Source organism: Danio rerio, chromosome 20 (assembly GCF_049306965.1).
Source record: "Danio rerio strain Tuebingen ecotype United States chromosome 20, GRCz12tu, whole genome shotgun sequence".
Lineage (NCBI taxonomy): Eukaryota > Metazoa > Chordata > Actinopteri > Cypriniformes > Danionidae > Danio > Danio rerio.
In genome coordinates, this window is record NC_133195.1 from 34,614,552 (window position 1) to 34,628,951 (window position 14,400).

General features: G+C 38.6%; 2 protein-coding genes across 7 annotated transcripts in view; both read right to left on the reverse strand.

Moving 5' to 3' along the window:
• LOC141379311 (uncharacterized) overlaps nucleotides 1-14,400 on the reverse strand; it is a 701,133-nt gene that overhangs the window by 428,175 nt on the left and 258,558 nt on the right. The window lies entirely within an intron of this gene.
• stxbp5a (syntaxin binding protein 5a (tomosyn)) overlaps nucleotides 1-14,400 on the reverse strand; it is a 178,029-nt gene that overhangs the window by 80,046 nt on the left and 83,583 nt on the right. For all 6 annotated transcript variants that reach the window (XR_012395549.1, XM_009294730.5, XM_009294728.5 and 3 more), the window contains 1 exon segment: nucleotides 13,806-13,940. Coding sequence is in view for 4 of the 6 variants with exons in the window: in XM_009294730.5 (XP_009293005.1) it covers nucleotides 13,806-13,940 (135 nt within the window). In the remaining 2 variants the exon portion in view is untranslated.

The window sequence follows — 14,400 nt, forward strand, 5'->3', positions numbered from 1 at the left end:
ACTATACCAATTACAGGATCTTCATCTTGAGCCTTACTTAACTCCTCATGGCTCAACTGTTCCATAGGACTGAAACTCAATGAAGTGGGACAAGCAAATGCTTCTGGGATACTGTGAGGAGAGACACATAGATGATCCACTAGCCTGGAGGATGACTCATCACTTTCATTAATTCTTGCCAGCTGGCAAATAGCTTTTACTCCTGACTTTGAAATTTCCTTCCATTCTGTTGAGATAGCTGATTCAAAGGGGTAGCGTGACAATACATCAGCATCCGTGTTGTGACTCCCAGGCTTGTATTGTAAGCTAAAGTTGTATGTGGCTAAAGCAGCTAACCATCGGTGACCTGTTGCACTCAACTTGGCGCTGGACAGCACATAGGTAAGTGGATTGTTGTCTGTTTTCACCACAAACTGAGCACCATAAAGATAATCATGGAACTTGTCCACAACTGCCCATTTAAGCGCCAAGAACTCAAGCTGATGAATGGGGTAACGCTGCTCAGATGCACTCAGCTTTCGGCTTGCATAGGCTACTGGCCTAAGTCCACCAGGATGCTCCTGATTCAAAACAGCTCCCAGACCATTAAGGCTAGCATCCACATGAAGAACATAGGATTTGTTAGGGTCGGCGAAAGCAAGTACTGGGGCATGTGTGAGACAATAAATGATCTTGTGAAATGCTGCTGTACAGTTATCATCCCAACGCTCTCCAAAAGGCTCAGACGTTTTGTGATATTTTCTGACATCTGCGGTCTTTTTGTTTTGGCCAGATGTTGGTGGGTACCCTTTAGTGAGTTCTGTTAATGGCCTTACAATGGCTGAGTAGTCTTTTATGAATCGTCGGTAAAATCCACAGAAACCAAGAAAGGATCTCAGTGATTTCAGATCAGTGGGCATTTTCCAGCGGGTTACCGCCTCAACTTTAGCTGGGTCTGGTGATACTCCAGCAGCTGACACAATGTGCCCCACATAACGTACTTGGGACTGACAAAACTGGCATTTATCAATTGAAACTTTGAGGCCACACTCTCTGAGTCGATCTAAAACTTTTAATAGTCTCTCTTCATGTTCTTCAAGAGTGCGCCCAAACACAATGATATCATCCAGATAGACTATTACTTGAAGGAGATGCATGTCACCAACAGCTTTTTCCATTAGCCGTTGAAATGTGGCTGGAGCTCCAGTAATCCCTTGAGGCATACGTTCAAACTGGAAAAATCCTAAAGGACAGATAAATGCTGTCTTTTCTTTGTCCTCCTCAGCCATAGCTATTTGATAATATCCACTGCGAAGATCTAGCACAGAAAACCACTTACTGCCAGCCAAACAGTCCAGAGCATCATCAATCCTGGGAGTAGTGTACTGATCGGGGATGGTGCGAGCATTTAGAGTTCTGTAGTCAATGCACATCCTAACTGCTCCACTCTTTTTCCTTGCAATTACAATGGGCGATGCATACTGGCTTCTTGATTCTGTAATTATTCCAGCCTCTAAAAGTTCTTTGATATGGCGTCGCACATCCTCGATGTCTGCAGGAGCGATGCGTCTGGAGCGCTCTCTGAAAGGTTTGGTGTCTGTCAGTCTAATGTTATGTTCAACTCCTTGGGCTAATCCCACATCCCACTCATTGGTAGAAAAGACATCACTTCTGACTGCCAACTTCTGACGGAGTCTCATTTCCCATAACTCAGGAATGGATGAGTCTTCAAATTTAAACAGGCTTGGGTCAATTACTTGAGAGCTTTTTTCCCCAGAACCAACAGTAAGTGTGTCAGTAAGGTACACATTGGCCATTATTGTACCCGATGGAATTGAAATGTCCTTTGAGGTTTCATTATGGACTAACACTTGCACACTGTTATCTTGAATGGTGGAAAAGGGAAGCACAAATGGAGTTATGAATGTACCAGCTGGAAGATTGTCCTCTTCAGGTGAGTCTACCACAAAAATTTCTTTTCTCAAGGGTTTTTCAGTCTCTATTTTACAGACAGCCAGTACTTCTCCTCTAGATGGAACTACACACTTTTCAGGTCCCATCCACCGTACTTTCCCCTCAGGCTGGTCGATTAAGGTATTTTTACATGTCTGCTGATTGAGATGGATTTCAGGAAGGTTAGTATGAATTCTTAAAGCTTGTGCAGTGCTGGATGATTTTACATCATGACTGAGAGTAGCAAGGCGCTGGAAGAAACTGGCGTTTGTTCCAATAATGACTGGTAACTGGGAGGGCCCTTGAGGTTCAGGACATACGAGAGCCAAGATGGACAGCGGCTCCTTTACTCCACTGACTGAGAACGGGAAAGTGACATCCACTACTATATATCCCTTATAAGGATAACTGGACGAACTGAGGCCCCATATGGATAATCCAGTCAAGGGGTGAATCGGTACATAATCTAAATTCTTAGAGTACCAACTCTCAAACACTATTGTCACTTGTGATCCACTGTCTAACAGGGCTTGACATAATTGTCCATTAATTGTCACTTCTACTGTTGATGCTGGTCCAACTAGGCCTTTTGGAATACTGCTGGCTTTGTTTATGTCTGTCTGACTCTTTTTAGAGAAACAAACTTGGTTCTGGGTTTTTCTGCTTTCATTAGCCTCGGACTTAAAACTCTTAGCTTGCCGCAAAGAACGAATTAGCTTCTGGATTACTTGGTCTGAATTTTGTGGGGCTTGACATTTTGTCGCAATATGACCGTCTTGTCCACATTTGTAACAGAAATAATCATCTTTTGTTCTGGTTGACTTTCGGCTAAATGATGATGAAGTGGACTGTGATGGTTTTGGCCGTTGTTCTGTAACCTCTAGTGAGCCCTGAGAAGGACTAACACTCATAACTGCCAACTGTTGTTGTAAGTACTGAACTTGTTTCTTTAACTCTTGAACTTCTACATCTTCTGTTTTTTCCATCTGGTTAGGTTTCTCTCTGGATTTAACCACCAAAGAAGAAGTAGAAACAGTTTTGGGCATGACTCCACATAAGTGTGCACGCAGCTCTTGAATCTCTCCTTTGAGTTCTTGAATGACAGATGTGCTTGTGGTTTCATCACAATACTGTATGGATTTGGCTTTAGCTGACATTCTGTGGCGAGAAGCTTCACTCTCTTCTGCCTCACGTATTTCCTTCAGCAGACTCAGGAAAGAAGGTGGGCATGCTGTACGTTCTCGAAGCCTCAACTGTAGCAACATGAGATCAGAATTCACTGCCCCTCGAATGAGTTGTTCTACTCGCACTTTATCGGCCATTCTGAAAGACAGGCCATTTCTTTCCACCACTTTTTTTAGAGCTTTGTCAATTCTCCTCAGAAACTCTGATAATGCCTCCCCTGCATTTTGACGCATAAGTCGAAACTTAAAATACAGATCTTCACCAGACTCTGAAGATCCAAAGGAACTCTCTAATGCTTCCACATACTCTAAAGCACCTGCTTCTGGATTTGAGAAACGAACAGCTCTCACTATTTCCATTGCTGGTCCTTTAAGGCTTTCCATGATTCTGCGTCGTTTTTCTTTTTCAGTACAGTCACACTCAGTTATCATGAGCCTTGCTTGATCTATCCAGTTATCCATGTTTTCCTCTCCAATTGGGGTTGGAACGATGGCTGAAAATGTCCGAAGTCGTCGGTATGCATTTCCATCACTTGTTGGCTTTATGGTCTTTTCCAGTACTTCACCCATTGCACGTATAATTGATTCAGGAGAACTATCACCAGCACTGTGGGGTGTAATTAAAGCTTTTACGTCACTGAAAGTTTTCCCTTCCTCCATCAGGAACTTTGTCAGCTTTTCAGAGAATCCTTCAGCATCTGTATTAGAGGCACTTTCACTTGGTTGAATCACGATAACTGACCAGGGCTCACTCTTTTCCCCTCTTGTCACTTCAGGAGGAATACGGGTGGAGTCAGTGGCTTGTCGGCACTCACATAGAACCATCATAGACTGGGCAGTAGGTCCTTCTCTTGTGTCCCTCACTCGAACCCTTCCCAGAGCTTTGACAGTTTCCATTACATCTTCAATCTCTGCCACTTCTGTGTAAACAGGTACATTTAACAGGATTAAAGCATGAGTAGAATCAATACTGGCTGCTTCACACCATTTTGTTAACTCTGCTTGAAGACTGGGGTCCTTTCTCAAAGCCATAGCGACAGTTTATGAACTTTTGAATAGAAGACAGTAGGTGCTTGGATTCAGATAATTTAACTTGTCTCTTCTTTCTTTATGAACTTATCATTGATGTATCAGAGGGAGATCCCGGACGAGCCCCCACTTTATGTAGCGCCACCTAGGTGTATTAAGTTTAAGATAGCGCTCCAGGTTCAATACACTAAACGCCTACAGATATGTTGAAGTAGGCCCCTCTGAATATTTCAATGACGTAATGTAAATAAGGCAGATGAGAATATAAATATTTGCTGTGTTTGAATAAATTACCAGAAATAAACTCTGTGAATAATAAAACTCTTAGATAAATCAGAAAATATAAATAATTTAATTAGAATAGAAATGTAAATATTGGGAAAAACCCCAGATGTAAAACAAAATACAAAATATAGAATTTATGCACAGCTAAAAGACAGTAAAATGACCCAAAGTCAAACCCAGCAATTTACAGTACAATGAAGAATATTAATTAAACCAATATAGAAAATACCACCTTTCTACACTCTAACAATTAAACTTATAAATCAACAAGTGACTAAGAGTAACTGAATATGTTTCTCTTTGAAAGTGGCTACAATTGTGTCACTAAATTACACACTGAATTAAACCTATATAAACTATTAGTATAAATCTATACTGTAAAACACGCAGCAGTATTTTATGCTCACTGCATCTCCATAAACAACTCAATACTCTGTGGGCCCACACACTCACACATTCATACACCCCCGTTGCAGGCCTGTATCGCTGCTAGTGTACGTTGTGGCCGGGAAAATGAAAATGGCCTCTTCACTCTCCTGAGCACAAATAAAATTAAACAAGATACCTCAGATGAAGATGACCTTGATCAAGATGACAGCAAACCAGATGCCAGCGATCCAGATGACAGTGATCCAGTTGACAGCGATCCAGATGCCAGCGATCCAGATGACAGCGATCCAGTTGACAGCGATCCAGATGACAGCGATCCAGTTGACAGCGATCCAGATGACAGCAATCCAAATGACAGCGATCCAGATGACAACACTTGTGAACAACGGGCCAACGAGCCGCGATCGATCGGCGAACTTCTGCCGCGGGTCTTTCAAATCCTCACTTTCACTTTTTCTCCCCAGCTGATGAGAGACAAGTCTCATGTAGTATTCAGGCTTTTTGTGGTGCTATTTGCTCCTCTTTGACTCTTTCAGCGTTGTTTCATGCAAATCTAACAGTCTCTCTTTTTTCTCCTCCTTATTTTCGGTTTAACCGTCACTCCCTCAGTTCAGCTTTAGTCCTCCGTAACTGTCCGTTGACAATCTAGGCATTTAAAAAATGCTCACTCACTCTGAACTGACTAATAACTGATACTGGAAACTTATATGATGAAAACACACCGCGAACTTAAAACAAACACAAAACAAACTCAAAGTAATCAAAAACGTGTTGTTCACACGCAATATATATTCACTTGTTTTTATACTCCGTGAATGTTACGCAATCAAAACAGCCGCGACGCGAGTCTCCCCTTCAGTTTCCAAAAACTGCCGGCTGTGTCTCCTCTCTCCGCTCTCTCTTCCCAACAGCCAATCACATTTCACACTCCACACCAGAGGGCGGGACTACACGCATATAAACCAATCATGTAGGAACACCTACCAAACTTGTTAACCCCATGTATTTCAGTGAAGGTTGATCAAACTTGCTATCTTATCATATTCTCAGAGATAGACGCTCATATATTACACATCAACATTAGGATGTATATTCACAAATGAATGCAAAACACATTTTAGATTTATTTCTGTTCTAGAACCAATATGAATAAATAAATAAATAAATAACCTTAAGATTACTTTAAAACTTAAAAACTTGTAGAACTTTATTCTACTGGGTTACATATATATATATATATATATATATATATATATATATATATATATATATATATATATATATATATATATATATATATATATATATATATATAGGACCATTCTCTGTAAACCCTAGAGATGGTTGTTCGTGAAAATCCCAGTAGATCAGCAGTGTCTGAAATAATCATACCAGACCGTCTGGCACCGGCAACCATGCCACGTTTAAATTCACTAAAATCACCTTTCTTCCCCATTGTGATGCTCAGTTTGAAGTGCAGCACATCGTCTTGACCATGTCTACATGCCTAAATGCATAGAGCTGCTACCATGTGATTGGCTGATTAGAAATTTGCGTTAATGAGCAGATGGACAGGTGTACCTAATAAAGTGGCCAGTGAATGTTTTTTTTTTTCTTTTTATCAATGTTTAATAAGAAGATATGTTGCATAAAGTTGACTGAAATGCATTTAAAGAAAATATTTAACAGACATTTAATAAAATAAAAAGTGCTTCCGGTCAATTTTTCAAACAGTACATTTGTACTATTTGACAGAGAGCCTCCTGCAAAAGACATATTCATAACTATTGAGGAAAGATTTTAGCAAAACATAAATAACAAACAAATAACAAACAACAGGGAAAAATCCACATTATAATTTGCACAATAATAAATAATCATAACCTGTCAGGTTTTATATTATTATATAAAGCCTACATTTATAAGCAGTACATAATACATCATGTCTAATATGAGAAAATGCTCAGAAAAGAAAAAACAACAACAACATTTTTATCTCCAGCATGCATGAATGAATTTAATGTACAATAATCCACTGAGAAATGACCCTGCACTCACCCAGCACAGTAACCAAACTCAGTTCATCAGGTCAGTGACTATATTCAGCACAAATTAAGCCCCGTTTGCATATGTTGCGCATGGGTATGTGTGTGTGTGTTTAGTTAAAGCACTGAGCGAGAGAAACAGAAAAAGACAGGCAAGAAGGGAAGGGCAGCACTGACACACAGAGGTCAAGGTGGTGATTGTGTTGAGAGACAGACGAATTGTTCCCTAGACCTCTAGATTCCTAATTTACGTTCCCCCAGTTTCCTCCGCACTTTCTCTCTCTCTCTCTCAGCCCTGACTTTAGGAGGAGCAGGCTGGATTTAGAGAGCTGATCACCATGGCAACAAGAATAGGATGGGCAAAAATCTCATTCTGCCACTCCGCTCTGTGTCTCATTCACTCAAGACACCTTATGATTACATAATTTCACCCCATTCACCTACACACACCCTCTCACCCAAATCCTTTCAGAGGTCCAAAAATAACAATGGCACTAAAAGCACGCACCTCCTGTTCTCACGATTTCGTTCTGATTGTGGGGAACGCATGTTGACTTGAAGTTCAATTTCCTGTCATTAGGAAAAACCACAGGGAAAAAGAAACATGGCACAGCATCTACTTCCATCCCTGGCAGCTGTGCACATGCACGTGTGTAAACCTGGATGCAGTTCGCTCACATTTTTATGCATCCATTTGTTTTAAATGGCAACAGCTGAGGTAAAAACTGAGTCTCTGAAATACACAATTTATAGAATTAATATTTGCAATATTATTATAAATAAGAGAGATTATTAATCTCCTAAACAGACCGACACACAAACAAGCACACATACATGTAAAGATATCTTCATTGGGACTTCCCATAGATGTATTGATTTTTATACTGTACAAGCTATATATTCTATCCCCCAACTCTAATTTTAACACAACCCCCACATGAAACTATATGCATTTCTACAATTTCAGTATACTTAATTCTGTCTTATTTTTTAGCTGTTTTCCTCATGTGGACCAAAACAATTATCCACAGGCTCAAATTTGACTGGTATTGGTCCACACAATGTGAAGAACACAGGGTATTCAAACACATACACATCATGTTAGTTGCTGCTATGTTTGTATTTGTCTAATATGGTGTATTTATTTTTGTCTTATTTTTTTTTCTTATTTTTTTGGTTGCAATTTGTTGTTTTGATCACATAATGGCATGTAGTTCCAAATGGACATTTCACATAAATTTCCTTTAATTTATTTTATTTATTCATTCATTCTTCTTCATTCAACTTCCAGCTGCAATCCATCACTGGGAAACATTCATACACTCATTCACACAAATACACTACGGACAACTTACCTTACCCAATTCACCTATAGCACGTCTTTGGACTTGTTAGCGAAACCGAAGCACCTGGAGGAAACCCACGCCAACATCGGGAGAACATGCAAACTCCACACAGCAACACAAACTGACCCAGCCGGGGCTCGACCAGCGACCCTCTTGCTGTGAGGTGAACGTGCAACCCATTACAGCCTATTTTATATATAAAATGCTTAAAATTATAAATACAATGTTGGCACTGTATAATGTTTTTTTTTAACTGAGGGCGACTATTCTATTTTTTTTTTTTTTACCAGTTTTATTCAAGTAGCTTTGTCCATGTCACACAACTTCTGAAACATCTCACTCAAAATGCAAAACACACAGCAAATCTCCAAACCCATAAGCTATTCCTTAGCCTTGAGGAATTTCAATTGACTAAAACACTTCTTTTCAAACACTACACACAATTCTCTTCCTAAAAACACAGAAATCTAAAAGAAAGCTACCTGCTTTCATTTTCCAAAAACAACCAATCAAAATGCAAACACCCATTTCTTAACTGATCACAAACCAATCACTGCTTTACTGTAGTATAGGCCTATAGATAGGTCAAAGGTGACAAGGACCGGAATGTTCTGGGCTAAAACTGATTTGCTATCTGTCCACAATTTGTAGTTTTGTACCTACCACATATTCGCATGTTCTAAATCCTAAATTCCTCTAGAAAAAAGTAAAGAAATTCTTCTTGACCAGACTGTTTAACTGTTTTGCATCATACTGTGCTTTTTGCACTATATACAGTTTTTCATCTGCTCAACTCTGGTTTTCACTCCTTGCCATGTGCCCTCAACTGTAATTATATTGTTTATAATTTTTTATTTTACTTATATTTTTAGATTATATTATTTGTGGAATTATATTTATTGTAATTTCAAGAGATCACACTTAGCAGATGATTCATCAAAGCTTGTTTGGCATGCTGTCCTGGGAGAGAGCACCGAGCTCAAGGGATCCTCGAGCCAGGGGCTTCCCCCCATTCGCAGAGCTAGAGGGGAGCCTGAGCCTGGTGGATCTCAGAACTACACGGCTGCGGAAGCTAAGGGAACACGTGAGAAAGGTGGCTAAAGAATAGGTTGATTGTTATGCATGATGTATATCTTTAGACAGTGGGAGGAAACCGGAGGACCCGGGTAAAACTCACACGGAAACGGGGAGAATATACAAACTCCTCAAAGAAACGCCTACCGGCAAGGCAGATCCAAGGCCAGTAGTGTTCTTGCTGTGGGGCTCACAGTGCTAACCACTGGGTCGCCGTGCCGCTCGATCAATGGTAAAGGAGGAGAATTGGGGAGGAAGGGGGGTTCTTCTAAACAAAGATAAAGTGGACTGAAAACTGTGGTTCTTTATAGTAGCTTAGGGATTATATGATTGGAAGATAATGATTAGCTAATGCGAGACCGGCCGTGATAAATCATAAGCACGTGATCCTCTCGAAATTAGTTTATAAACAAACTTTACTTAATTTTAAAATTCTACTTTCGGTATAAATATTATGTTAAGCACATAGGCTCTGCGAGAAACGCAATTTCGATTCTCTGTGTGTCCTTTACATGTGGTTGAATTGAAAATAAAGCTGACTGACTTTGACTAAAGTGTATGATGATGAACAAAATGCCTGCATGACAATTATGCAAGCATTGGATGCTTTTCCCTCCGAGACTCCCCACACACAATTGTGCTCTTTATTTTTGTAACACATTTACATTTTGACATACAGTATGTTTATGGTTTTACTGTGTGCTACTTTATACAACAGTAAGGTTTGGCCAAATAAATATGTTCTGTTTCTTTATAACATGATGTTCATTGTGTTTACTGTTCTCAGCAGAATACTTTCACTGTAGAAAATTGTATTAAAATGTAGATATAAGCCTACGAAAGAGCAAAAAGCTTTAGATTTAGAACAATAGTGTTTTCATGGTATAGCCAAACATTTACTATTATAAAAGAAGCAATTGCCATTTGATGCAAATGCTTCATTCCGGCATATTGGACATTTTGAATGCAGTCTTACATTTTAAAGGAAATGTGAGACATTTGGCATTTTGTGTGAGCTGTTTTGAGAATTGTTTGTAGTTTTGAAAAAAAAGGTCACACTGTTTTAAAAAATGCGTGTAAGAAAAACATGTAAAAAAATAAGTATTTTCTAAAGAAGTTTTAAATTTATATTTAAATTTTATTTAAATTTAATTAAAATATTTACTTAGAAAGTTAAACAAGTTACTTGCACGTAGTGTTTAGCCAGTCCTGTTTTATTTGTGAAACACTGTGCACACTGTATATCAGCTATCCAAAATACCAAATTGTAATACTAGCAACTCATAAAGAACAAATACAAGTGATCCATTGTCTCCTAAGCCCTTTTTGTAAGTATTAAGATTAACCTATTATTGCATAAAACCTTCTATAAACACCATAAAGTACCATTTCCATACAGTTTTAATGAGTGTAACAACAGTGTGCAATCCCAGCATGCCTCAAAATCCACTGTTGTCAGCTCAACCTTGGTCAAGGAGAGATCCATACATCACTGTCCATGTTGGCTGAGATCTGGATTTATGACACAAACAGACACGCACAGACGATCTGCTTGTCCTGAGGGCACGTGGTGATTCTTTGTGTATTGCTTGAGTAGTAGTGAGCTTAAAAAAACAGCACATCTTACATCATCAATGTGGCATCAGGCCACTCCATTAAGCCCACCTTTAATCCCACACAGTCAAGTGCCCCCGTACTCTAAAACAACTCACCGCTACTGACACCTGCAGCAACACACACTGTTTTTCTCAATGCCTGGCATCATGCCCAAATCACCCACCACCATGTTATCAGCCCTACAGCAGTGTGGCATGCCAGATTTTTACTTCTCCAGCAGGCACACACCATCTTGGTTAGCTGCTGTGGTGAAGCTACTACTGTGAACAACATTTTGAATGTGTGTTTAAAGAAGGAGATTTTTATACACTTGACATATCGACATGGTTTTGATTTGCCATGAATATGATATTTAGCTGTCAGTGAAAACGCATAACCATTTTTGCTGTATAACATTATTCTCATTACAAAACATGTTTTTTATTCAAAACTGATGAACTGATTTACATTTTACATTAGGATTCTTTGATGAATAGAAACATATTTAAAAATAGTTTAAAATAGACCCTTTTATAACAATATATATGGATTTACCCATTAAAAGGGAAAGAAAAAAATAATATATACAGTTAAAGTCAGAATTATTAGAATTACTATAAAATTATTTAACATTATTTACTGTCATCATGGCAAAGATAAAATAAATCCGTTATTAGAAATGAGTTTTTAAAACTATTATGTTTAGGAATGTGTTAAAAAAATCTTCTCTCCGTTAAACAGAAATTGGGGAAAAAATAATTCAGGTATGAACACACACACACACACACACACACACACACACACACACACACACACACACACGCACACACACACACACACACCACACACAACACACACAACACACACAACACACACAACACACACAACACACACAACACACACACACATGTCAAAATATACATTTTCAAAATGTAGTAAGTTAATTTAGCTTGCTTCTTGGCACTCTATGGCTACGTTCATACTGCAGGCAAATGTGGTCCGAATCAATTTTTTTTTGCCCACACATGACTCAGATCTGTCTTAATAGTGAACAGCCCAAACCGCAGGTTTCAATTCTGATTTGTGCCACTTTTATACACTCTCAGAAATAAAGTACGCGAGCTGTCACTGGGGTGGTAACTTTTCAGAAGGTAAAAATTTTTACCTAAAAGGTCCATATTAATACCTCAAGGGTACATTTTAGTACCTAAAAAGTACAAAAGTGTTCCTCTTAAAATTTTAGGTACTAATATATACTTTTAAGGTACCAATATTTACCCTTTAAGTACAAGTGTGTACCTTTTTCACTTTTGCTCTCGTGGATAGGGAAACCTTGTACACACAGACATCAACTAGCCTGAATTTATGTAGGCTAGAAAATAATAGGTTTTGTAATATTTTAATCCTTTATATTTATATTCTATATATATCCTTATAATATCCTATACATATCATTAATATTTTATTCTTTTTCATATGTAAAGATATTTGCGTATTGCCCTACATCTTGTGTGTATTAAGCAGTGTGTAAGCGAGGAGCACAACTAACGTTCTAGACAATAGACCAGCTTTGTTCAGGTCAATTGAAAAATCTATTATAGTTTCTCAAAATAGCAACGCGCCAGCAATGCGCCTCAGAACGCCTTCCTTTTTAGACCAGAACGCCTATCGTCAAAACGACTCTTGTGCCAAGCTGAAACTAGCAAACAACAATTGCGTTGTGCCTTTCGCCACATTGTGCCGGGTGTATGATAGGGCCCCATATCTCTCTGATTGACAAGCATTTAACGAGATAAACTATAAAAACATTAAGCAGCAACACTGTTTTTTGAAATGATAATTGGAAGAAAGTAGTTTCTTAAGCTCCAAATTAACAGAATTATTTCCGAACGATCGAGGTAATGATGCTGAAATTCAGCTATGAATCATGGGAATAAATTACAACTTAAAAGATATTCACATAGAAAAAAAATCTATTCTCAATTTAAATCATTTTTCTAGCCTAATTGAGCACAAAAAGACTTAAAAAAAACATTTTTTTAAAGTTATTTTTATAAGGTTTATTTTACATAATTATTCAATAATTGTTCATTATATAATAATTTCATGGGTTTTGCTAAAACTTTTGAATGTGTTAAATTGTATTTAGACACGTTGCACAAATTGAAGACTGCAAAAATAGCCTTTTTCTTCTTTTAAAAACATTTGTTTGAGGTTCAGGCTTTAATCCTTGAGTGCACTTAAAATCACTGTTTTTACATTTATTCAATGCATTGACGAATATTAATCTTTCATTGCAAGAACATTGCACTGAATTACAATTATGATAATGTCATGCCACTGCATGTGTTTAGGTTTATACAGTATGTGAAACCTGCTCAATTACATGAGGCTAAAGCCACGTTGACTTGCCCCTTTAGTCTGTCACTACAGGTAAAACAGTAAAGGGTGGAGCGGCTCTTTCAGCAATTGCCGAAAGTCGCAAGGGGCAAAACGTGTCTGTCTCTAAGTGTTTATGTACGCACTAAAGCAGGACATCTGTCTATTCTAACACTGATCCGTTCAGACACCTCTAAATGTATGTGTGTGTGTGTGTGTGTGTGTGTGTGTGTGTGTGTGTGTGTGTGTGTGTGTGTGTGTGTGTGTGTGTGTGCGTGGTTGTGTGTCCGGGTCTCAAAGGCACTGCAGTCTTTTCAACGGGTCAGGGAGGGAAACAAAACTGCTGACAAAATGTTAGAATGAATAATTGAAGAACGCATAGTATCTCAGGAGGAGAGCGATGGAGGGAGAGCAGGTGAATTGACAATTTAAAGCGGCATTTGATCGAAATGATCCCTTAGTCGCAAATGAAACATAACAAGGCTACAGGAAAAATGACAGATGTGACATGTATGATATATTGCGAATCAGATTTCAGGACTCACAGTTCAATGGCTTTGTTCCACATGATGGTGTATCCTGAGAGGGTAAAGGACTCCACATTCACGATGTGGATGTTTCCTCGTTCCGAGCCGATGTACAACCATTTGCTTTGGAAGGGCAGATGACAGAACGTTATCCTGAAGAGAAAATGAAGAAGAAGAAATTTGTTGGTTTTATTATTTCACATTTATTTTAAAAACAAACAAACAATAGGATCACTTATTTGCACATCAACACTGTATTCGTGTTTATTACACTGATATGTTTTACACAGAGAAAAAAAATTCTAAGCAAACCATCTCAAGTACTCTTCCCATGTTATGATCTCCTACCCTCTTGCAAAAGATACAGAATCCCTCGATGCAAGCAGAATAGGCTCAAAACTATTTTATTTCTGTGTCGATCAGACTGTTTAACAATAATCAGTAATGCAAATGTCTGTACTGTAAGTGTTTTATGTGTTTTTACTTCTTTACTTTATTAGGCTTGGGCAGCACAGTGGCTCAGTGGTTAGCATGATCGCTTCACAGCCAGAAGGTCGCTGGTTCGAGTCCTGGCTAGGTCAGTTGGAGTTTCTTTGTTGAGTTTGCATGTTCT